This window comes from Kogia breviceps, chromosome 1, assembly GCF_026419965.1.
Source record: "Kogia breviceps isolate mKogBre1 chromosome 1, mKogBre1 haplotype 1, whole genome shotgun sequence".
In the NCBI taxonomy this organism is placed as follows: Eukaryota; Metazoa; Chordata; class Mammalia; order Artiodactyla; family Physeteridae; genus Kogia; species Kogia breviceps.
This window is the reverse complement of record NC_081310.1, coordinates 194386585-194412911: the sequence shown is the minus strand read 5'-3', so window position 1 is coordinate 194412911 and position 26327 is coordinate 194386585. Positions and strand designations below refer to the sequence as shown.

Genomic DNA, 26327 nt, shown 5'->3' with positions numbered 1-26327 from the left:
TCCTATTTATTTATTCTTTCTACATAGTTTTATTGAACATCTGCCAAGTACCAATAGAACCTGAGCAGTGTTCTAGGTACTGGAAATATAGCAGTGCATAAAATCACCCCAAATCCCTGTCTGCATTGAGCTTACATTCTAATGTCAGGGAAGAAGAGAGACAGCAATAAGTAGAATAAAAGGTAAATCGAGGAACTTCCCTGGTGGTCCAGTGGTTAAGACTCCACTCTCCCAATTTAGTGGGCCTGGGTTTGATCCCTAGTTAGGGAGCTAGATCCCACGTGCCACAGCTAAAGATCCCGCATGCTGCAGCTAAGACCCGGCGCAGCCAAAGAAAGAAATAAACATTTAGCAAACAACAACAAAAGGGAAATCGAATCTAAGTGGAGTAAGAGCAATAGCAAGTTCTTGGACGGTTGCAGTTTCAAATGGAGCACTCTGGAAAGGCCCTACTAAAATGAAATGTGAGTAAAACCCTGAGGAAAATGAAGAAGCAAGCCATGCAGATTTCTGGGGAGAAAGAGTTCTGGGAAAAGGGAACCATTTGTGCAAAAGCCTAAGGAAGGAGCGTGTCTGACAAATTCTAGGAACAGAAAGGAGGCTCGTGTGTAGGCAAGGTGGGTGTGGTTCATGGTGAGAGGTAACGTCACAGCATCGACAGGAAGTGAGTGTTGATCCATGTGAGAACTTTGTTTTTACTTTTAGTAAAATGAGAAATCATCCGAAGGTTTTAAGCAGAAGAGTGGTATAATCTGATTTAAGCTTTAACAAGATCACCCTGGATGCCCGTGTTAAGAATGGACAGTTGTAGAGCCAGGGTCGGAGCTGGGAGAAGTCCTCAGATCCCTGGATGTTATTTGGAAGTAAATCAACAGAATATCCTGATTTGTTAGATCTGGAGCCTGAAAGAGAAGCAGAAATTAAGGATAACTCCAAGGTTTTTGGTGGTGTGACTAGAAGGATGGAGTTACCATTAACTAGGAATGGAGCAGTTTGGTGGAGCAAGATTAGGAGCTCAGTGTTAGACATACTAACCTTGAGATCGCTATTAGACATCCAGGTGGAGATATCAGGTGGACACATGGATTAGTATGAGAGGTCTGAGTTACAGGTATAAATTTGACAATGTTAACTCCCTGATTTTGATAATTGTACTGTGATTATGTATGAGCATGTACTCCCCCCTCTCCAAATCAGGAAAGGAATACTGAAATATTTAGGGGAAAGGGGGCATCATGTCTGTAACTTAGTCTCAAACAGTTCAGGGAAAATAATTATATAGACAGATTGATAGAGAATGATAGTACAAAGTGATAAATTTAAGATTTGAAGAATCTGGGTGAAAGATATGAGAGTTCTTTCTACTATTCTTGCACTTTTTCTCTAAGTCTGAAATTATTTCACAATAGAACACTTTTCAAAAGTGAAGGATACATTTCTAGATAAACAGAACTGAGAGAATTCATTGCCAGCACACCTGCACTGAAAGAAACACTAATGGAGTTTTCAGTCAGAAAGAAAATGATCCTACATGAAGACACAAATATAGGAAGGGCAAAGAGAAATGAATATAGGCTGTGTAAAATACTGTTTAAAATACATGTATGATTGAAATGTATGGCAATAGCACAGAAGGTGGTAGGAGGGAGTGAAAGTGTTCTGAGTGTTAGAATTGTTGGTGAAGTGGTAAATTTCTCATCTGTATGGAACTTCAGTAAGTCAAGGATGTACAGTGATATCTAGGGCACTGCTTCTTACACATCTTAGTCTCAGGACCCCTTTTACTCTTAAAAATTGAGGGTCCCCCATCAAATACCACAGTAATTATCACTGCAGACAAGATAATCTACTGACATGTGCTAAAATTAGAGGGTGAAAGTTCAAAGAGAAATAGCCAGGTATCTCCCACCTCCAAACCTATTCTAACAACTACAAAAGGGAAGGTAGTAACTTGACGGTGGAGAAATCCATCAAAACCCACCTCGACTACAAGCTAGTAGAGGGAAGAACTGAATTTTAAACGGTTGGCAAGAAGAGAGAAAAGAGGACATTAAACGGGTCAAAAGGAAAATGAATTGTAAGATGAAATATACAAACTTTAAAATTTTAGTATTTACATTAAATGTAAATAGACTAAATACTCCATTAAAAGCAGAGTTTGTCAAGATTGGATTAAAAAAAAAAAAAAAAACAACTAAGCTCCATTCATCAAACACACCTTTAATGAACAGACAAGGGATTAAAAGTAAAATGATGGGGAAAGATACCATGCAGACATTAACCAAAAGTAACCTGGTGCTAATATCAGACAAGATAGACTTAAATGTGGAGTGAGAAATAAAGAAATTTCAGAATGGTCAACCACCAGGAAGATTTAACATTTCTACATATGTATGTCCCTAGTAACGTAGTTTCAATATACTCAAAGCAAAAATGGACAGACTGAAAGGAGAACTAGACAAATCTATCATAAAGGAAAGTTTTAAAACATCATCCTCAATAATTGGTAGTATAAACAGATGAAACAATCAAGATTCTAACAATACAATTAACAAACTTGCCATATTATATACAGGTAAATATACCATATTTATATAGTATCTAAATATTATACATACATATATATAAAAGACACTGTACCCAATAAAGACAGTAAATATTTTTTAAAAAGATGTTTAACCTCATTAGTCAACAGAGAAATGCAAGTTAAAATCAGAATGAGATGACACTTTACACCCACCAGAATGGCTAAAATTGAAAAAACTGAGAGCTTTGGTGTTGGATGTACCCTTGGTCTAAGTGTGAGCTGGTGTAACCATTTAGGAAAGTGTTGGCAGTGTCTGTTAAAGCTGATAATATGCATACCCCATGCGGTCCAGCAGTTCCCCTCTAAAATATATGTATAAGGATCTGATTGCAACACTAGTTATATAGATTGTTCAAAACTGGAAACAAATAGATAAATTGTGGTTCATTCTTATTCTATATAAGAATACTACACAGTAGTTAGAGTGAAGGAACCATGGTTGTATGCAACAGCATGGATGAATCTCTCAAGCATAATGTTGAGTGAAAGAAGCTCTTTGTAAAAGGCTGCTTCCTGTGTTATTCTATTTATATAAAGCTCCAAAATAAGTGAACTTGACCCGTGGTATTAGAAGTTAAGTGGCCACTGGGAGGGAACAAGAGGAATGCACCTGAAGGTGTTCTAGTTTGGATCTGAGTGGTAGTTACATGGATGTTTCACTGTGTGAAAATTCATTAAGCTGTACACTTAACATTTGCATGCTCTTCTGTATGTTTATAGAACACCAAGAAATGTTTATTTAAAACTACAGTGAGACCATCTTTTTACCTTTCAGAATGACAAAGATAAAAAGCTTTGATAAGATCATGTAGGCAAAGTTGTAGGAAACAAAACACGCACACACTGGTGGGAATGTAAGGGGAAATAACCTCTAAGAAGGGCAGTTTGTCAATATTTATCAAAATTTAAACGGCACCTATCTGAGTCTACTTCCAGGGACATACTTGCACACGTACAAGTGGTACATGCAATGCCTTGTATTGGGGCTTTGTTTATAACAGTAAAAGTTCAATAAGGGACAATTTAAGTTGTGGTACATCCATATGATGGAATACCTTATAGCTGTTAAATAGAGTGGGAGGGCTCTATAGATACTAATAGCATGGAATGCTCTCTAAGATATAGTAATTTAAAATAGCAAGGTGTGTAGAGTAGTATTTATACCATGCTATTATTTGTATTAGAAATATATATGTATACACATAAATACACACATACGCATGTAAAATATATAAAATATATGAACGCACTTTCATATTCATGGACTACCTTTAGAAGGTATATAAGAAACTAGTAGCAGTGGTGGCCTCTGGAAGATATAACTAGGTGGCCTGGTTACAGGAGTGGGAAGGAGACTTAACTTTTCACTGTTTTGCATTTTAGAATACAGAATTGTACTATGGGAATATATTAAATATTAATTTTTAAAAGAATGTCCGTGGGGCTTCCCTGGTGGCGCAGTGGTTGGGAGTCCGCCTGCCGATGCAGGGGACGCGGGTTCGTGCCCCGGTCCGGGAAGATCCCACATGCCGCGGAGCGGCTGGGCCTGTGAGCCATGGCCGCTGAGCCTGCGCGTCCGGAGCCTGTGCTCTGCAGCGGGAGAGGCCACGGCAGTGAGGGGCCCGCGTACCGCAAAAAAAAAAAAAAAAAAAAATGTCCAGGGGGCTTCCTTCCCTGGTGGCGCAGTGGTTGAGTCCACCTGCTGATGCAGGGGACAAGGGTTCGTGCCGCGGAGCAGCTGGGCCCGTGAGCCATGGCTGCTGAGCCTATGCATCCGGGGCCTGTCCTCTGCAGCAGGAGAGGCTGCGACGTTGAGAGGCCCGCGTACCACAAAAAAAAAAAAAAAAAAAAAAGAATGTCCAAAATCCCTTAGAAAGATGTGATGCAGGGGAGTGGTGTATTACCTTTCAGTAAGGCCCGTGTAGCCACATCTTCCTTCACAGTGAACTAGACCTTTGGTCTGACACCAGATGCATAGGGGTGCCAAGATGTGTGGGGAGAAAACACCCTGCAGCAGGGCGCTCAGACTGCCAGGGTGTGTGGGAGTGAGCTGATGAGCGGACAGTAAATTCAGACCTCCTGTCTCATGTTTACTTGAAGACACAACACTCATTGAATGACAGTGTAGACCCCTCTCCACTGCTGATAGTTTAATTTTTCCTTCACTCCTTCCTTCTGAACGTGTAAAAGTTGAATTAAGATTAAGTTTAAAATGATGCAAAACTGCTTCCTTTTGTGCTTTTTAAAAAATGTATTATAATTGAGATCATGCTATGAATATAACAACACCTGCTTTTTTATGTCTTAATGTCTCAAAAGCATTTTCCCATGCCATCAAAAATTGTTCATATGACTGTGAGCATTTGAATAATATTCCATTACTGAAATATGTCATAATTTGTCTAATCATTCCTCTTTGGACATTTACGTTGTTTAAATTTTTTGCTGTTATTCAAAATATGGTGACAAGCCATCTTCGTATATTAGTCTTACACTATGTTATTATTTCTTAGGAGTAAAATCGTCAAAGGGTGTGAACATTTTTAAATACTCTTGAGATAGAGTGCCAAATTGTTTTCTAGGAACTTCTCAGTTTGCTCTTCCACAGCACCCTCGCCAGCTTTGGGTATTCTCATGCAAAAATCATTTTTAATTTGAAAAAAATTCAGTCTTAATAACTTGACCAATACATGTGAGTGATATGCTGGAGGTCAGGGATATCAGTGTCCCTTTCAACTGGAATAGAGATTTGGACTGTTTCCTTTTGAGTTGTGTGGAGTTGTGAGGAAGAACTGTCCGTGTGCCTTGCTTCCCCGTCTGTGAGGCGGGGAGAATAAGGCACTGTTACCACTTGTGGCCACTTGGGTTATGAGCTGCATGGGTCCACGATGCCACAAGCACAGTGATGTGGGGGCCTGGAGTTGTGCATCTCCATGGCCCTGCAAAGGGTGGTGTTGGGATTCAAAGAGTTTAAAATGTAAAAAGCTCCTCAGGAATTCCCTATCCCATGGTTAGGACGTGGGATGCTTTCATTGTTGGGGCCCGGGTTCAATCCCTGGTCGCAGAACTAAGTTCCTGCAAGCTGCACGGCATAGCCAAAAAAAAGTGAAAAGCTCCTAAAACTCTTTGACACTTGGTTTTAGTCAATTTTGGCTGTTATTATGGTTGGAGAGTGGAAATATGAGTGATTTTTAACTTTTCTCTATGCTTTCCTTTATTTTCCATGTTCTCTGTAGTTGATGTGCTATTTTTTATCAATAGATAGATATATATGTGTATTATATATCATATGTCTACATATCATAATATTACATGTGTTATATTGTACTTAGAAGATAGACAAAGTATTCATCCAATGGGAGAAATTGGGGGGGGAAGAGGGAAGATGCCATTTAACAGGTCAGGAAGATGAGGTCTTGGCTCTCTCACATTGCCTGGCAAAATAAGCACTCAAATATTTATAGATATGGTTGAGTACTTAATATTTATCTCTACACTAATAATGTTGACAATAGCAACCAATACCAGATTCATTGGAGCTACACAAATAGGCGGTGACAAAATAATGTATTGACCTATTAGAACATAACATGTTTTAATGTGTTCATGTCAGATTAATATGAGGACTTTTAAAAAAAATCTGATAGCTGCACGGTAATTTAAAACTTCAAGAAGTAAGTTGAATGCCAAATAACAAACCTTCTGATCATATGTTTAAGATTCAAGATGTAAAAGAAAACCCCACATGAACATTGAACTTTTGTAGCATTCAGCTAAGTGACAAAGAGTGTACCTTGGTGCATGGAACTCTTGTGATGGGGTTTTCTTTAAGGAACAAAAATCTCCACCTAGGTTTGCACCCTACAGTAGGGTTGTTTCCCAAATCAGGCTGTTTCAAGTAACATATGAAACGGCGTATGGCTGTCCCTACCATCCCCAAACAAATGTTTGTTTTGTTGCAGTGATGGAAACATTTCCATTGGTGAAGCAAATATTTAGAGCTGAAAGAAACATTTGGGCAGCCAGGATGTGTCAAAATAGAACAGATGCCTGCCTTTTAAAAACACAATTAAAAAAAAAAAGCCACCTTGTACTTGGCTGCTGGTGGTACAGCCACAGTGGGTTAAGCAAGAAATTAGATACTGCGGATGTCATTCTAATCCCAGCTCCTGGGTACGTCTCTGCACCTATTTCTGTCTTGGTTTTTCTCTTCCAGAAAATGGGGATAACCATTCTAAGTGATTTTGTTCACGGTTAAGGTTTTTTTTCTCCCTCCACTTATTTTCTTTGTTCTTAAAAATTAATTTATTCTTTTGAATCAGAAGTATGTTCACATGGGACACAGTTCATAAAAATATACAGTGAAAAGTCTGCCTTCAGTCTCTGTCCCCAGCTACCAGTCTCCTCTCCATCTGGGATCAGCATTACCTGTTTCTCGTCTGTCTTTGTTTTATGCATATACACACAACTACATAGATGTGTTTGTGTGTGTGCATACATAGATTCTTTTATTTAACACAGAGGTCCCATGTACCCTTCGCCCAGCTTTCCCTGTGTCCCGTATGTCCTTTTCGTTTTTCCTAGTCTCTGAGGTGGTTGGTTCTAAGAGTTTGCTTATTTAAAATGTGCTGCGTCGGGTAGCAGAGTGGGGGAGCAGGTATGTCAGGCCGCCCTCTCGTGACCCCTCCAGAGCAGTAAAAAGAGCGCTGTGTTGGGGGTCGGTTCTGCCCCTGGGCTCACCGTGGCTGTGAGTGAAGTCACCGCCCCTCTCCATGTTCTCTTATCTTGATCTGTAAAACAGAAGGAAAGGAAAACAACAAGAATACGAGATAGACTAAATGAGCTTCAACTTTTCATTCAGATCTGAACTACTTCGGTTATCAAAGGTGAATTTTTCTTTAAAAAAACTTCACTGCCTCTTCTAAAAGGAGCAGGTTTCAAGTATAGTTAAAGGTATATATTTGCTTGGCTTTCCCACATACGTACAACCATACGTTTGGCTTTCCTGGCCTTTGGCATTCAAGGAGCAGTGATTCCTGATTATCCTACTCTTCAGTCTTTAAGACACAGTTCCTTTCCCTAGGGCTTGTTCACTGCACTGTGGGAAGGGCTGACTTCCCTGCCTGTTGCCAAGGACCCTGCAGGGTTAGACGCTGCTGTCCGGGACAGCCAACAGCAATGTTTGCCGTGCCTTGGAATTGATGATCAAATATGAGGAGCAACTCCTCTTTGTTTTTGTTTTTAATTTAGCAGAGAGGAATTAAAAGAAAAAAAAAAACCTTTAGACTATAGATGTAAAAATAGACATCACAGATGCTGATTGGAAACCCTCCCAGTCTTTCACATGAGAGATCTCAATTTGTGTTACACAGAGGGGCAGCTCACTTCTGTCTTGTTCACCAGTTATACTACTCCCCAGAGAAGCTCAATAAATTTTATAGGGAAGTTTCCTCCTTATGCGGAAGGAGCTAAGCTCAATGAGTGTGGCTGAAATAATTTAGGGCTCCAAGGGAGTCAGTCTACCTTGTAGAGTCACGTATTGGAAGTAAATGTGCAAAAACTTTTGGTCTTGGTTGATTTGGCCATGTCACTGATAGTACTGGGCCCTGGCTTCTGTGACCCCATCCTGTCTGATTTGGAATAAAACGGCTCCCTAGAACTCGTATTTAGTTCTCTGTTAAAATCGTCCTTCTGCATATGCTTCACTGGTGGTAGCTGCGTGCGGAGCTTGCCTGCTGATCTGCCGTTTTCACCACTAACCCTTTGAAACCTGCCAACTTGGACTTGGCTGAGTTTACATCTCTCTTCTGCCTCTCTGAGCGGCACGGAGATCCTCTCCCACTGACATTAGGAAAGCAGAGCTGCCTTCTCTTTTAGACTGACAGTGGACCAAGCCTGGCTGGTTGCTCAGTCTCTGAGCTAGCAGTGCAGTACATTTTGCGCTGGCTTTTTACTTGGTGATTTATACTCGACGTGGCTGGGTGATATCCAGTGTCCTTTTGTCTTTGTGTTTATTTTTCTTGCACATTTAATGTATTTAAAGGATATAGTGTCTTTATGGTCCCCCTGGGATAAGGAGGGATTGGTGCAAGTTTTAATGAGAGGTTCCCGGCTCTCTGTTGAGATGAAAATTATATTCTCGATTAGATATCTTTCTTTCCTTAGGTGGCAGGAGGCAGTGTTTTGCTGCCTTTCTTTTTATTATTTATTTATTTATTTATTTATTGGCTGCGTTGGGTCTTCGTTGCTGCACGCGGGCTCTCTCTAGTTGAGGCGAGCGGGGGTCTACGCTTCGTTGCCGTGTGCAGGCTTCTCATTGCGGTGGCTTCTCTTGTTGCGGAGCACGGGCTTCAGTAGTTGTGAGGATGGTCTTAGTGGCTCCGCGGCATGTGGGCTCTTCCCAGACCAGGGCTCGAACCCGTGTCCCCTGCATTGGCAGGCGGACTCTTAACCACTGTGCCACCAGGGAAGCCCCTGCTGCTTTTTGAAATAGCATTTCTGTCTAACGATTTTTAGAAGGATACTTGGAGGACATTCTGTTTCAGGGCATCATCAACAACTTTTTCTCCTGTTGTTTGAACTTCCTTTTTTAAGGAGAGGGGAGAGTGTCAAGTCTTGTTCTTGAATTTACATATCAACACCAAGATGGTGGGAACCGGGCCCCACCATCAGATCAAATTTTATAAAAACTCATTCAGGGTCATGATATTTGGAACCAATTTTCTCAAAAACTGTTTTTGCTGCTTGGGAATAGTCGGCAGAGAAGAAAGCATTTGGCTTATTTGCTTAATATTTTAACCAAGTGAATTAGGTTGGGGGTTGGGGGGAGGGGATAAAAAAGTGGGTGGGGGAGGCCCCATAAACAAGGTGATATATAATATTTTTTTTGTTCTCCTTTTAAATAAATACCGATCAGCTTTATGTTCAGAGACAATAGGAGCCGTTGGCTTAAATTTGCAGTTTACTGTATTTATGGCTGTAATATCAAGGTGCTGCCGTCGTAATTTCATGCCCCAATGAGAAGAGCAAGGTCGAAGCAAATGCTTCCATCGGCATCTGCTAACACACTAACTCATAAACAAGGCCCGGCTGGATCAGGTGGCACGGAATAATACAGGCTAATGAAATACAGCACAGCTTTCCATTACTGTTAGTTTTTACAGTGTCGTCATTACGTGTAATTTATGTTTAAAAAATTCAATTTTATACAAGGCACTGGGAAATAGGGGTCTACAGGTCATCCAACGACTTTTAGAGGCTCTGAGAGTCCTTATTGTACTCCACTGTTCCAACAAAATGTTAATAAAATAAAATAAAAATACTTTTTCCCTTTCCTCCCCTAACCTTTTCTGAGAGAGTTGATTTTTCTTTTAATTTAGGGAGTATTTTTAGCCAGCTGTCTTCTCTGCCTCCTCTCCTCCCAGAGTGCCTGGGTAGATAACTAGCTGTGTTCCGAGAGAGGTGACCTCTGCTCAGTCTCCCTGCGTCCCAGATGAATCTCCCAAGTCCTGTAAATAGAGGGACTGAGACGGGGCGGGGGAGGAAGACAGCCGAGTGGCCAGCCCATAACTGCTGCCCGTTGCCACTGGCCCTCTCGCCCTGTGCCCTAGTCCCCGTCAGACTCCACGTTTTTATTATAATACTCGGACTGGGCCCGGAGGTGCTGTCGGGCATTCATCACCTTGCTTATATCCAAACTACTCCTAACCCTGCTGTCCTGGTGGTTGTTTGACCTGAGGGATACAGAGAACACTGCTGTCTGCTGTCACCCCTCTTTCTTCTGCCCCTGCAGGGAGCCAGCGGTCACTGGGGAGAGCGTCGAGGCTCCTTTTATTCTGAGAAGCCCTTGCGCTGCCAGTCCCACAGAAAGAAGTCAGCCCTTCCCGGTGCCCGGTTTGTCTGAGCTGAGTGCTGGGAACGGACCCAGTGGCACTGTGAGCCAGTTGGCTGCAGCTTACACAGTCAACTGGTTTGGTTTTGTTTGCATTTTAACAGAAATCTTTAAACAATTTTGTTTATCTTCTGAAGGATAAAAATAAGCAGGTGTGGCAGCCCCGAGGCAGCTGACTTCAGCTGCTGCAGCGGTAACTCAGGGCTTTATTAATCAATAGAATGTAGCTCTCTTGTTTCTGTTCTTTTAGAAGAATCCCACCCTGGAGAAAGTAATGGAAGAGAAGTCCTTGGCCCGGCATCCACACAGGGGCAGTCTCCTGGGAAAGGGAACTGTTTGGAGAAGTAGATTGCAGAGAACCGAGGGAACTAGAAGTCCGTCCTGGCTCCAGGTCTTCGTCTGCACGGCTCCCTTTGAATTGAGCGCAGTTTTGCAGATGAGGCAGCTGTGGTCTTAAAGGTGAAATGATAGAGGCGGGCGTCCTGCTCCGTCTGCTCACCTTGGACACGTCCCCTCGGCCGTCTCTCCTCCTCCTGAGTAAAGCTAGTGAGTGGATGGAACAACCGAGCAGGACTTTCTTAGTTTTGCTCTCTATCAAGAACATAGTTTAATTGTCAATGTCACAGACTGGGGGAGGGGCTGGTAGCTCCTGGAATCACCAAGTAGCAGAGGTGAAGTTACTGTGAGAACATCTAAATGCAAAGTGCTAGTGCTAAAAGAAAATTTTAGCCTTTATTAAAATTGGCTAATTCTTCCAAAGGCAGCAGCTAAAGGACATGTGAGGCAGGGATGGGAGGGGAGGAGGTTTGCCTGCCACAGGACGGTGACACCCTTTCCTCCTGTCTCTTCTCTGCTCAGCCCTTGCTCAAGTCCCTCTGCGGTTAGATTGCAGATAGCAATCAACTGGAAGGAACTATGTGTGTCTAATTTGCATGAGATTATTTAAAACAAAACAAAAAAAAGGTCTGCATTAGTCAGGGTGATGGTAAACAACGCAAAGAGCTGCCTTTTATAATATAGCCTGTGCCTCAGCTTTCAGAGCCAAATATAATTCACTTACAATTGGCAGTTTCCTTTATTATTCCTTTTAACCTTTTGGATTCTGCAAGGTCTCAATCTAAGTTCTCCACTGTTTATCTCAGTGGGGGTGGGTGGGAACCTGGCTGTCTTATGTGTGGGCCCTAAGGCAATACCCCATCCCTAAAGTCAGGGTCTGTTCAGCGCCAGGGGCTGGTGATGGGGTCGATAACATGCTATGTTCTGAGAGGAATGACACTCCACCCCACCTCAGGTTCTGTGAGTCGATCTTCCCGAAGCTGGGGACACGCCAGAGGAAAAGGCCACTAAGGGAAGCGTAGGCACCCGTCTGTGAGAGGCCTTTGGATTTATTTGATTAGAATATTAGAAGGAGATGAGGTCGCTCTACCCTTGTCACTCTGGTAGTGTGCAAAAAGTTGTCCAGGTTTCATTTGCAAATAGGACCCAGGTGTTAGGTTCCTGTGTTGTTTTGGAATAGCCCCAAAACAGCATTCACTGGCTCTTACCTGTGGATGGGGTGCCGGAGCTGGGGGTGGCTGGGGGAAGACAAGTTAGTCTTCGTATTTTCCTTAAGATGGAAGACTTTAGGCATCGTTTTGATGTGTGGTAACTCTGTGCTGTCGTGGGAGGCCACCAGGCTGGGGTTTCCTCTGGCGTTGTCAGGCTTTTACTAGCATGATTTGAGGTATAGTTTTCACCCTCCTTAGCCCTCGGTTTTTTGTTTTTTGTTTTTTAATCTGTTAAATAAGGGCAATGGCTAGGATAGTGGCCCAGCTCTGACATTATCTTATTCAGTGAGATCGTTAAAATGCTTATTTTTTTAAAAAAGAAGAAGAGTGATTCGTTTTCTGTAACTAAATAAAAATCCTGACTCTCCAGAGAACTAGGGATATCAGAATTCCAGCCAATGTAGATTTAGAGCATCAAATGATAAGGTCTGTATAAAACAAGAGCTTGGAAGGAAGTGCTGATGCCCTTTAACCGGGGCTTCACTAGTGGCCTTGGCTGCAATAATGCAAGGAACATGTTTTATTAAGAAAATAGGCTTCGTAAAAGCTCAGGGCCAGAGGGCAGGACAGTGGTCAGGGAGTCCTGTCCCTTTAACCAGCTCCAGCTCTCAGGGCTGCAGCACAGCCTGTAACCTGCCGTGTATTTCCCCAGCGTTAAACATTATCGTACTTGTTTATATTTGAAAGAGCCAAAAGGGAAAATGAGAATGCAACCGAATGCTCCTTTTGGGAAAATTATCCTCATTTGCAGCCCGTGGCTGACAAGGCACACGAACCACCAGGTTTATGAAGTCCCATTGTGTACCAGTGACCAGCAGCTCGTGCTGACACCGCATGTGCCACTGTCTTCTTTCGTGGCTGATTATGACTGGTTAAAACCGTGTCTTTCCTACTAGAACTCTGAAGGGGGTTCCCCTTTCTACCGAGGAGTGACTGTCAGTCAGCGCCCGGGCTGGAGCCTGGGAGGCGCTCGCTCAGCCAAGCGTGTTCTCTGTGTTTGCCTGGCTCGTTTGTCTGTCCTGCCCCTGTCCTTGGGGGGTGACATCACAGTAAAGCGGTCCTTTTGCAGCAAGCTGGGGGCTTAGGGAGGAGGAACGTCCCCTGGCTAGCCCCACGTGTTCAAATTCAGCTCTTGTATTTGAAGGTGCCAAGCGCCAGTAAATGATCCTCTTTGCCCCCTGCCAGCCTCTCCTCTGCCCCGTCAGTCTGTTGAGAGGATGGCGCGCTTGCTCCGGCGACCCAGCAGCACGGAGACTCCACGGAGGTGTGGCCTTACCCAGTGGTCGTGTGCTGAGGGCAAAGAGGGAAAGGGATGCAGTGTTAAGTGGGGAGGGACCTTGAGTGCTCGGTGCAGAGAGGAGAAGAGAGGGTCCAGGGCCATTTAGGATAGTTCAGGAATTCTCCCTTGACCACTTGCGGTGGGGCGTGAAGAGTTTGAGGGGCGGCTGCAGCCAACTCACATATACCAGCGTGGTGTGGGGCAGTGCTGTGCTTAGAGCATTAGTGGGCTCCGCCGGCCAGACCCTTGGCACAGAGCTCGAGGCACCATGCTTCGGGAGGTGCTGACCCTCAGAGCCTCCTTGTACTTCACTGCCCCCGGGGACAGAGACCATGCCGCGGGCCTCTAGTGGAGAGCTGCCGGCCCGATGTGGAGGAGCTCTTGGCTCTAGTTGACAAGTTCTGTGTTGGGGCTGGACTGGATGTCGGGGTTCCCAGAACAGCTTGGGCCGGCCAGAGTGCTCTTTTGCAAAGACTAGCAGTGACCTCCCCCACCTGCTTCTCCCAGTCGCAGCGCCTGGAGCACTTTTGTGCACACGGTTGCTTCCCCTGCGACACAGAGCTGCCCTGTGGGGAAGTCTCTCTCACACCTGCGCCCCACTCCTCATGCAGATGCTTTGGATTGGTCAGTGCCCTCATCCTCTTCCCCAAGAGCTGGCGTCCCTCATCTGCCTCCGACCTGTTGAAATATTCCAGCTGTGCGCCCACTGGAAATGTCGTCTTCCTGGGTTTTTCACTTGCCTTTTATTCCTTCTTGGGCAAAGCCTCTCCACGTCATAGCCACCGCAGATGGCGCCCTGCAATTTCCTGATGTCCCAAGTGCACTGTGGTTTAGAGTGTTGGGAGGATATTTTTTAAAAAAGGAAAAAGAAAAACTAGCCAGAGGCGATATAGGCAGCCTATGATAGTCTAGAGTAATAATCATCTGAAAGTTTGGGCCTGGCCTTGTTTTGATCTATTTTCTTGTTTTATTTTCTTCTTTACATTCTATATCCCATTCATACTAATCACAGTCAGTCCTGATTTTTCTTTTTATTTCTGCATTTGTCATAAAATAAAGCAAATTATTCCCGTCTTCAGAAAAGATCTAGACTAATTAGTCGTCTCACCCAATAATTAGTTTTTTGTTTCCCTGTCTGTTTTCATGCATTATTGTTAGTTTTTTCCCCTCTTTTTTTTTTTTTTTAACACCATTACAGATTAAAATGAGCCACATTTGCAGTTGATGGTATCTGTTTTCGGGGAAGAATGGAGAATTACAGTACAGAGAGACTTCAAAAGCAGCAATAAACTCAAGGATAAATTAAGGAAATTGAATGAGCCACATTTGGAAGCAGTGTTGAGGCTAATATTCTGTCGCTTAAGGTTAAATTGCAGCTGAGAGAGGTTCCAGAGAATCCGAAATCGGGGAAGCGCCTTACCAGGATGCTGGGCATCCTGTGACTCTAAGGTCTTTTCTCCAATGATTTTGTTGCAGCCATGGACAGTGGCAAAAGGTACTCACCAGCAATTATGTCCTCTTCTCCCCCAGGGCTGACGGATGAAGAGATTGATTTGGCTTTCCAGCAGTCGGGCACGGCTGCCGATGAGCCTGCGTCCTTGGGCCCAGCCACACAGGTGGTTCCTGTCCAGCCCCCTCACCTCATTTCGCAGCCGTATAGTAAGTCACCCACTCAAACTCTGGCTTTAACCTTGACTCTGGCCAAAGGGCAGCGCTTCACGTCTCCTGGAGTCAGCAAGCGTGGCGGGCGTGGGGAGCGGTGGGGTGGGGAGCGGCGGGGTGGGGGTGGGGGGGCGGACACTGGGAGTAGGAGATGGCTCTTGGGTTTTTCCAAAGGAGTGTGACACACCCAAATCCTCTTCTAGATGAACTTTTAAGTATGTGACAAAGGTTTAAGACACAAGGTACCAGAATAAATGAAGTTTATTGTATTGTTTCAAGTATTTTGGTTTCAAGCAGGAATCTGTAAAAGTATTTATTGGTTCAGTTTCCGTTTTCTTATGTCAATGCTTTTTGCATGTTACTGTTTCACTAATAAGAACATAAACATCTGATTTATGGGTGCGTTCTTGTTTGGTCACTGAAATAACTTGTCTCCTAGTTTTATCTTTTAAAGTTAATATTAGTAGATTTAGGCTAGCCTTCCTTGCCCCACCCTCCTTTCCTTTCTTCCTTCCTTCCTTCCTTCCTTCCTTCCTTCCTTCCTTCCTTGTCCTGGCTATACCATTTATATTTATGTAGTGGCAATCTGTTAGAGAATTTCACATTAAATGTGAAGGTCGTTTTTGAATGCAGCTTTTAATTATTACGTGAGAACATGACCCATGAGAGGTTTTTGTTGTTTTTAAATGAAAGCTGCTTTTAGCAATGAAGCTTCTTTAAGCTAGTAATAAATGTACACTTCCAAAATATAGGCAGAACTCCTTCTTTAATTCACTTATGAAAAACCTAAAAAGGTTAAAATTGACCCCACAGCAATGGAAAATTGCTCAGTTTTGTGTGTTTAACATAAGACTTCAGCCTTTGATCTGCTGTCTTTCAAAATGCCTTTTCTGTAATTGTCTTCATTTTAATGGTCTATCTCTGAAGTTTTCCTTTTTCCAAAACATGATTTTAAAGTGTCACATATCAGATTTTAAAAGGCGCAATTTTAAATGCCAGACTTGTTTTGATCCCCACCACGTGGCCTGGAACTGCCTTCTTGGCCCCCGCTTCACTGTCCTTCCCACAGCAGGGAAGTGCAGTCTTCTGTATAGATAGCGTGGGGGCCAGGCAGTAGGTTAGAATCTGCTTTGTGTGTCACAGGTCTCGTTTAGATACCACCTTTCTTTTGCTCTCTGGAAAAGGCTGAATGGGTGAGGCCAGGTAGCACGAACTCAAGTTGATCTCATCCGTGGTCACCTTGTCTAACCAGACCACTGGTGTCGTGTGACCTCTGAGACCAGTGCTCAGTGATGAGCCTTGTACTGGGGCTGCTGAGTCAGTGGCAGCTATTTGTCAGCCTGGGACTCATTCTCCGTCCTGGCTGACATTCTTTTCGATCCATTGTGTTGCTTTGGGTCACTAAACATAGTCTCTGTGTTTCTTTTAAACCAAAGGCTAAGTCTCCACACTTTTTCTTCAGGTGTGTCCTTGGGCCCAGGGTTTGATGGGATTTGTTGAGGACGGACAGCGGCCGCTGGGGTGCAGAATCTTCTAAAATGCACATCTGTTCTCTTCCAGCTGTTTCCTCCATGGCTTAATACCAAACAGGTCTCTCCGCTACTTGGAAACTTCTTGCTCAGAACAAATTGTTCTGTTGGTCACAGAGTTGGCCTAAAGCATCATGCGTTTGCCTACTTTCAGTGGGCACAAAGGGTTAAACTGCTAGTCTTTCTGAAGAGGCAAAAGAATGGGGCTGGGAGGGGCGATTCAGTCATTTAAATCACTCTCCTGCCCAGAGCTCTCTGAGAAGAAGCATTAGCATTACGCGTTTAGGTATTTAGGTAGGAGTATTTTTAAGTCTCCCAGCCCTAAAAATAAAATACATCTTCTTAGAGACAGACTCCTTCCTGCTTTGACGCTAGTATAAAAACAATGGTAATGGTAATTTTAAATACCTGGAGTTTTTTAGTTGTCACCCTCGAGCTTCATTCTTCTTGTACCGTTACCCCGCTCCTCTCAGCTTGGGGGTGACTCTACCTCTTCACTTCTGTACTTTTGCCAAGAGGTGTCAAAACTACTACAAAAAAAAAAAAAAAAGCTTGATTTTGATTAATATAGAGAAACAAGACTTTGCCTGACTGATAATAAAACTGATAAATGACATTTGAATTACTTGTAGCGGTAATTTATTACATAAAATATCTTTTATTTGACATGCGATTAGTTGCTGGAAGCATCACTCAATCTGACTAGTTTAAACATGCTCTAAAATGAACCCCAGTAAAAACCAGGGCTGTCTGCTGCTGGCGTTATGAAATATACTAATCCTGGAGTGAGGAAAATATCTGACTTTAAGTATTTAAATGATTAATTGGGTTTATATATATTTTTTTACCTTTCTAACCCCCTTAATTACAAGCAAACTCAGGGGAGTTTCTCAACTAGGTGTGCAATCTGCATGCTTATCACCGAGGCATTGTCTGCGTCCTGGGAGGGATTTATGGCCTCCATTCGTGTGTGTTCCTGCAGATTTTACATCTGGAGCTCGGGCAGCCCTTTCCTTCCCATTTCTTGGCTTTTTAAGGACATTCCATCTCTGAGCCCAAGCCTAGAAAATGGGATTTTCTGGGCTCAGCCCCAAATGCTCATGTCTCCAGGAAGGGTGGATTTTCCGAGACCACCCCTGGGAGGCCAGTGCTCGGGGATCATCACCTCTGGACTTGCCTGCCCTCCTGCTTGGTGGCAGGTGTCCCACTCGGTGCCTCTTTTGATGTCTCTGCTTTTTGGTGAATGTGGTTGACCTTGAGATGTTAGTGAATGCCAGCATCAGCAAAGAGAACATGGAGACCTAGCAGAAATGGTACCAGTTCATCACTGTTTATTAAGAACCTGCTATGTGCTCAGTAAAGTATCATGAGAGATTCAAAACATGATCTTTAAGAATCTTGCAGGCTCTCTGGGAGAGATAAGATAAACTCTTAAGAAAAAGATAATAATATAAGACATTGTGATTTAATGCCAAAATTAATTATACAGACAAGAAACTCCACAGGAATACAGAAAAGAGAAAAATTAATGTGGGCTCGAGAAGTCAGAGAAGGCTTTGTGAAAGTGGGAGGAGGTTGACACCAGGGGAAGCTTGGTGTCACCTGGTGTGAGAATAAACCAGAGTTGTCAGGGCTTAAAAGAAAGTCGGGTAGAGTTCAGGAAAAGTCAGGCCTGGATGCAAGAGGAAATCTGACATCTTCTGTTTCTCGTTTTGGTTTCTTTTTGTTCGACGTTGAAGCAGGAATCGGTGTGTGTGTCTATGTGCAGAGCCTAACACAGTCCTGAACTAAAGTCCTTGTAAATGCTTGACTGATTCATTCATTCTAAGACGACTTTTCTTCTTTCCTTCCAGAGAGACAAGAAAGCAAGGTAGCTTTGAAATACAGGCAAGGCCAGTGCAAATTTTGTACTATAATAATTTTTCTTAGGCTTAAATATCCCCACCCCCACTGTCTTTGGTAAACAATTTAGGCTTTTTCAAAGACTGACCTACAGCTTCAGTTGCCTCTTCTTAAAATAGGATGTAAATATCTGAGGTTGGTGAAAGGCTTTGCCATTTCATTAGAAATCCTGAGAGAGTGTTGTGTGTTCTTTCTCAGTTTGTTTCTCTTCTGGCCCTGTTTAGTAACATAAACTTTCCCTTGATTGTCTTAGGTCTCTGAGGGAGCATTGATTACTGAATGCCTGCTGTGTGCCAGGCACTGTGCCGGACCCCTAGGATGGGACGATTAAGGCCTGGCTGGTCTCTGTCTCCAGCCCTCCTGTCCAGTAGGAAAGACAGTTAAGGGAACACAGCAGTGCTATGAGGTCAGCCCAGGATGGTGGCGCAGACAAGGTGAAGGGGCGCCTCAGAGAGCGGGAGATGCCTAACTGGACCTGGGGCATGATTGGTACGGTGACCAGACAGGATGGACCGGAGCATCCAAGCTAAAGCAAAGCCACGCGGGCGTGAAACCATGCGATGGTCAGAGCGGCGGCAACATGGGATGGGAGTGTCAGAGGAGACGGCCCGAGGGAGGTGGCTGCCGGCTCGAGCCCCGACGGAGGACAGTCAAAATCACGTGGCTTTTTTACTTTGAAATGCATTGTGTAATTATTTTTGAGCCTGTATTACCTATTTGACTGTATTATTCTTAGACTAATATTAAAATTATTTGTACCACTGGAGCAGATGCTGCGTGGGGAATTAGAGAAGACTTGCTGGGTGTGTGCTGGATGCGACAGGGGTCCAGATGCTCTGCCCGTAACTCCCTTTCAAATGCCTCCATTCCAACTAGGATGGAGGTTCCCCTTGCCTTGATCAGCCCCCTGCTCGCCACCACACTACACTGAAATATTTACTCACTTCCTAGTAAACTGTGAGTTTCTTGAGTTCAGAGGCTTTTTAAAAAATCTCTGGCCCGAGGTTCTGACTTAGCAGGTTTTCCAGAAACACTTGTTGAATGAATAACTGATGGTGGATGTGTGCTTGAGAATTGCAGGGCTGCCGAGTAATACCATCAATTCGTGGGGTTGATGCCCAGGTAGCCAGGCAGTGAGGCCTCCTGTGTGGTCTGTGTGGAGCAGGCCACAGAAGTAGAGGACAGGCCTTGCCTCAGGAAGCCCCGGTGTAATGTAGAGGGAAGCCCCGTGCTTGGGCAGGACAGCAAAAGCTAACCCATGCCATCTTGTATGGTGTGAATGGTGAGAGTTTTCGGGAGTTAAGAACAAAGGAACTCCCAGGGTGCTGATCTCAGGCCAGGCCTTCTGGAGGACGCAGGTCCATGGAGACACCTAGAAGCTGGGGGTGGGGAGGGTGTAAGTGACTCTGGAGGTGAGTGTGAATGGAGGTGGCGCTGTGAACAGCCTCTCTGTTCCCACCAAGAACTGAACGGGGAAGAATCTCTGCCATTTCTTTCTCTCTCTCTTCCATTTCTCTGTCAGTTTAGCACACAAATCTCACTCTTTGCTACATAAAAGTTACTGGTTTGTATATGAAGGAAACATTTCTCTAACTTTGAGGCGATGGTATTTTTCTTCTTTTGTCCATGTGACTGGTTTGGAATAGCAGCTCATCAAGGGCCAGCACCTGTCCGTTTTTTTTTTTTTTTTTGCTTTGTGGAATGCCCAGTGTGATGCCTTGTGGATGCCGAATAAATGCCACGTGTGGATATTGAAGAGGGAAGGCATTACAGTCTGAGTGGAGACATCCTTACCTTAGATTTCTTAGACCATTGAAAGAGCCTTTGGTGTTGGTGGTAGCTAGGATCATGGCTGTGCTGACAGTGCAGCCTGTGTTGGTTGTATAAGATTCTGCAACAAATAACCGTGGTTTAAACAAAACAAAGGACTCTTTTTCTAAGTAAACATAGGCAGTGCAGGCTGCCGTACTGGCCCTGTGGTCCTCAGGGACCCCTGCATCCCTCACATCTGGCTGGCATCCAGCTTGTGTTCCAGTGTAACTGCTCCAGCACCGGCTGTCCTCTCTGCTGTCCAACAAGCAAGAACAGGGAGAAGGAAGGAAAAGGGCAAGTCACCTTCTAAGGACACCTCCTGGAAATCGCCCACATCCCTTCCCCTTTCTCCCCGTTGGCTGGAACTCAACCACGCGGCCACACCTGTCTGCAAGAAGGCTGAGAAATGCAGTCCTTGTTCTGGTGGGCATGTTCCCAGCTTTTATATCCTATAGAAAGTTTGAGTTGGAATTAACACTAAAGTCAGGATAATGGTTACCGCTGAGTGAAGAGGAAGATGTGGCTAGTTTCCATGGTATTTGGAAAGTTTTAACTGGTAAAGTAGGTGGGTTTAGGGTTGCATCTTATTATCGTCTTTCGTAACTTATCTAAATGTTACATTCTTTTGTAACTATCAAATAATACAGGGTACCTTTAAAAAGTTGAATCAGAAATCTTACCTCTTGCTTCTTCCCGTGGTCTCAGCTGCTTGACTGAGCAGAGAGAGAACTTAGAACCCACCCTGCTGGCTACTGTTCTCAGTCACTGCTAACTTCTTTTAGCTCTCTCTCTTTTTAAAAAAAAAAAAAAAAAAAAAAACAAAACCTGAACAGACTTAAAAAACAACCACAACAAAAAACAGCTTTATTGAGGTATATTTTACATAAAGTAATGCATCCATCTTCGTTGTACAATTTGACTTTTAACAGGTGCACGCTGCCCTGTAGCCGTCGTCATTGTAGAACATTTCTGGCACCCCAGAAGATCCCCTGTGGCCTGTTCCCAGCCGGTGCCAACCCGCCCTGACGCTGGGGCAACACCTGGGCTGCCCATTAGACTCATCTTTCCTAGGGTTTTGCATGAATGGTACCACTATGTCCCCTCTCACGCCTGGTTTCTTTCGCTCAGCATCATGTTTTTGAGCTCCATCCAACTTGTACGTGTCAGAAGTTGCCTCCTTTTTATCACAGAGCCATATTCCATGGTTAGGACGCACTGTGGCTTTGTTTTATCCATTTACCAGTTGGGCTTCCGGCTTTGGGCTGTTTCCAGTATTGAGCTGTTACGAATAAAGCTCTTTTAAACATTTGTGTACAAGTCTGTGTCTGTTTTTATTTCTCTTGCATAAATGTCTAGGAGTGGAATTGCTAGGTCAGAGGTTAAGTGTAAGTTTCACCTTATAAGAAACTGCCAACCTGTTTTTCAAAGTGGTTGTACCATTTTACATTCCCATCAGCGGCGTATGAGTTCTGGTTACTGCGTACCCTCGCTAATGGTTGGTATTCTCAGTCTTTCTGATTTTAGCGGCTTTAATGTGTGTGTAGTGGAGACGCAGTCGTTTGAGTTTACATTTCTGTGAAGACTAATAATGTTGAGCATCCTTTTATGTGCTTGTTGCCCATTTACATATCTGCTTTTGTGACGTGTCTGTTCCAATCTTTGTCCTTTTAAAATTATCTTCTTATTATTGAGTTGGAAGTGTTCTTATATATTCTAGATTCAAGTTCTTTGTCAGGTGTATGCATGGTTAGTATTTCCTCCCAGTCTGTGGCTAGCTTTTTCTTTTGCTTTACGTTGCCTTTTGAAAAACAAAAGATTTAAAAATTGATGACATCCATTTATCTTTTTTTTTTTTTTTTTTTTTTTTTTAACAATTCATGGTTTTTGTGTCCTACCTGTGAAGCCTTTGCTTACCCCAAGGTTGGAGAGATTTCCCCCTGTGTTTTCTTCTTGAAGTTTTATAGTGTTAGCTTTTATGTTGAGATCTGTGATTCACTGTCAGTTAACTTTTGTATGTGGTGTAATGTGAAGGTCAGGGTTCATTTTTCCCTAATGGCTGTCCCCTTGTGCCACCACCAGATGTTCAAAAGATTATCCTGTCCCCAGTGAGTTATGTGTCCCTTTATCAAAATGCAATTGTTTATATATACATGGGTCCGTTTCTAGCTTTATTTAAAAAAATTTTTTAAGCTATTGAAGTATATTTTACATACTATAAAACCTGCCCATTTCAAGTGTCCAGTCAAATGGTTTTTAGCAACTTTACTGAACGATGCAGTCATCTATCAGTCTTAGAGCACTTTCATTCTCCAAATAAGATCCTTTGCGCTCGTTTACTGTTAATCTTACCTCCAGCTCCAGGCAACCACTAAGCTACTTTCCACCACTGTAAATTTACCTTCGCTGAGCATTTCAGGTAAATGGAATCATACAGTATGTGATCCCTTGTACCTTCCTTCTTTCACTTAGCTTGTTTTTGAGGTTCTCTGTGTTGTATCTGTTGTATCATGTAGCATTACTTCCTTCCTTTTTATCGTTGACCTAGTATTCCATTGTATGGATGGACCACATTTTGTCTGTCAGTTCACCAGTTGGTGGACGTTCAGGTTGTTTCCAGTTTGGGCCACAGGACTCATGCTGCTGAGGGTGTGTGTGGGCAAGTGTGTGGACGTATGTTCTCATTCCTCCTGGGTAGCCATCTAGGAGTGTGATTGCTCACTCATATGGCAGTTCTATATTTCTGGCTTCTTAATTTTTTAAAAAAAATTTATTTTATTTTTGGGTCTTCGTTGCTGCACGCAGGCTTTCTCTAGTTGCAGCGAGTGGGGGCTACTCCGTTGCAGTGCGCGGGCTTCTCATTGCACTGGCTTCTCTTGTTGTGGAGCACGGGCTCTAGGTGTGTGGGCTTCAGTAGTTGTGGCACATGGGCTCAGTAGTTGTGGCTCGCAGGCTCTAGAGCACAGGCTCAGTAGCTGTGGTGCGTGGGCTTAGTTGCTCTGCGGCATGTGGGATCTTCCTGGACCAGGGCTTGAACCTGTGACCCCTGCATTGGTAGGAGGATTCTTAACCACTGCACCCCCAGGGAGGCCCTCTAATCAGGTTTTTTGAAGTATAATTTATATACAATAAGATAAATCCATTTTAAGTATACACTTTGATGAGTTGTACATACTGTAACTCAACTCGTATAACCAATACTATAGTTTCATGTATTGTAATGAAAGACTAAAATTTCACGTGAATGGAATCATACAGCACATAGTCTTTTGTATCTTAACGTAATGCTTTTGAGATCGATCCAGGTAGAAAATATTTTAGACTTTGTGAACTACACGTTTCTGTCACATATACACCCACCCCCCCCGACCCCCATCCTTTAAAAATACGAAAACCATTCTGAGCTCACAGCTGAAAAAAAAGTAGGATGAGGTGGGACTTGGCCAACTGGGCAGTTTGCTAAGTCCCGTGACTCCGATATATGGTTATTTCACAATTTGTTTATCCATTGACCATTGGTGGCTGTTTGGGTTGTTTCCAGTTTGGGGCTATTATGAATAATGCTTCTCTGACATTCATGTACAACAAGTCTTTGTGTACACAGATATTTCCTTTCTTTTAGGTAAATATTTGAGAGTGGAATGCCTTAGTCACATGTTAGGTGTATGTTTAACTTTGTAAGATATTGTAAACCTATTTTCCAAAATGGTTGTGGCATTTCACTTTTTTAAAACTTTTTTTCTATATTATTCTTTTTAAAAAATTTATTTTTATTTTTTGGCTGTGTCACGAGGCATGTGGGATCCCAGTTCCCCAACCAGGGATCGAACCCTCGCCCCCTGCGGTGGAAGGGTGGAGTCTTAACCACTGGACCACCAGGGAAGTCTCCTGGTTGTGCCATTTTACATTCCCATCAGCAATGTGTGAGAATTTCAGTAGTTCCACATCCATGTCAGCATTTGGTATTCTCAGTTTTTAAGTTTAACCAGTCTAATGTGTAGGTAATAGAATCTCATTGTACTTTTGTGTTTCTCTAATGACTAGTGATGTCAAGCATATTTTCATGTGTTTATTGGCCATTCATGTATCTTTTGTGAAGTGTCACTTTTAAAAATCACCTTATTTGTCTTTTTATTATTGAGTTATAAAAGGTCTTTATATATTCTGGTTACAGGTCCTTCATCAGATACATGTTTTGTAGATGTTTTCTCCCAGCCTATGGAGATATTTTCTTGACAGTGCCTTTTGAAAAGGAAAAGCTTAAAATTCTGATGATGTCCATTTTATCATTTTTTTTTCCTTTAATGGTTCATGCTTTTTTTGTTTTGTTTTTTAAAGATTTTTTGATGTGGACCATTTTTTTAGGTCTTTATTGAATTTGTTACAATATTGCTTCTGTTTTATGTTTTGGTTTTCTGGCCTAGAGGCATGTGGGATCTTAGCTCCCAACCCGCACCCCCTGCATTGGAAGGTGAAGTCTTAGCCACTGGACTGCCAGAGAAGTCCCTGGTTCATGCTTTTTGTATCTTGGGATGTGTTTTCCTACCCCAAGGTTGCAAAGATTTTCTTCTGTGTTTTCTGTTTTCTTACAGTTTTTTCTTTTTTGTTTAGACATATGATCTATTTTAAGTTTTATGTATGGTGTAAGGAAAGGGTCAAGGTTCATTTTTTTACCCCCCTACAGATATCCAGTTGTCCCAGCACAATTGTTGTGAAGATTATCCTTTTCTCATAGAACGGCCTTGGCTTCTTTGTCAAAAATCAGTTGACCATGCAAGCATGGTTCCATTTCTGGACTCTTCTGAATTCTTACAGTTTAATTAGAGCTCATATTTTTTAGTCTGTGAGTGAGGATATGGATATGCCTCTCAGTGTCCTTCCTGCCTAAAGATGACACTGCTGATAGCATTGCAGCCCATGAGAAGTGGAAAAGATCGTCTTTCACAGGACATTCATGTGAAGCCAGGCCTTGGGTTTTCAAATGTGACTTCTGTTGGGCTGCTGTGGTGCCTTTGCCTTCCAGGCTGCCCAGGTGCTTCTCTTCAGAGCAGAGCTGCTCTGTTACTAGTTGCTGTGCTCTGGGTCGGTTTGTCTTTCTGGCCGCTGCCAGCCACAGCTCAGCCTGTGGTACCTTTCAGCTGGTCACCAGTCTCCCTGCCCTGTGCATTTAGCCTGGCAGTCCTTCCCTGTAACAAGCACTGATCTGGCGGACTGGCTTTGTTCCAGTACCTCACTGTGGACGAACCTGTCTTGTCATTCCGTTTTCAGCGCGCCTTGTGAACAAAACGGATGGGATGGTTTGAGAAACCACTGCTGTGCGGAGTCGCGGCTCCAGCCTTGAAGGGCCTGGAGGGGACCGCAGCCCGGCGTGCCCAGCGCCCTGCCCTGTGCTCAGGCTGCCAGCCTCCCCAACGGCTTGATAGCGTCTCCCTGTTGTCAGCCAGTACCTCACTGGATCCAGATTGTCTCAGCAGGATGATTTCATGACAGCTTTCAGCTCTCTTTCGTTGATGACTCTTTACTGGATTGTGGGATTTGCTTGGTGTCCGAGAGTCCCTGAGTCGGTGGTTTCATGCTGTGTCGTGTGCGCGATTCCCGCTCCACGTGTGTCCTTATTTGGTGATGTCTGTTCTCGCCTGCTAGGTGAGACTCTCTTGGTAGGTTGAGATACAAATAAAGGAGCTGAGTAATGTCGGTTTAGTTGGTGATCAGTGAAGGGTTAGGGAGCCCTAGGGTTCAGCTTTTCTGCCCCCGAGGCGGCTGCCATACACCATGGATTCACCGGAAGCCCTAGCCTTTTGGGCAGGCAGGCCCTGTGGACACTGTGAGAGCTCAGGCTAGTTGATGGAGTCCTTGGGAGGGTAAGGAAGGCGTTGAGTTCCAAAGAACCTGACGCTCTTCTCCCTACAGTAGTCTGACCTCTGACCTCATTGCAGCCTCAGACATGAAGGCAGTCCCAGAAATGCACAGCTGTGCGGGAGGAGAAGTGCTGCTGCAGTCGACTGCCTGTTCATCCTCGGGAGAGGCCAGCCATGAGGTGCTGGTAAAGTGCTGGGCCCTTTGGCGAGTTGGCGAGTCAAGCCCGTTGGCCGAGTGCTGGAGACAATTGGAATCTGAATGA

At 43.7% G+C, this 26327-nt stretch overlaps 1 protein-coding gene across 1 annotated transcript in view; it reads left to right on the top strand.

Moving 5' to 3' along the window:
• PEX14 (peroxisomal biogenesis factor 14) overlaps window positions 1-26327 on the top strand; it is a 140667-nt gene that overhangs the window by 98146 nt on the left and 16194 nt on the right. The window contains exon 4 of the mRNA XM_059057959.2: window positions 14835-14963. Within this exon, the coding sequence (XP_058913942.1) occupies window positions 14835-14963 (129 nt within the window). The remainder of the gene's footprint in view (window positions 1-14834; window positions 14964-26327) is intronic.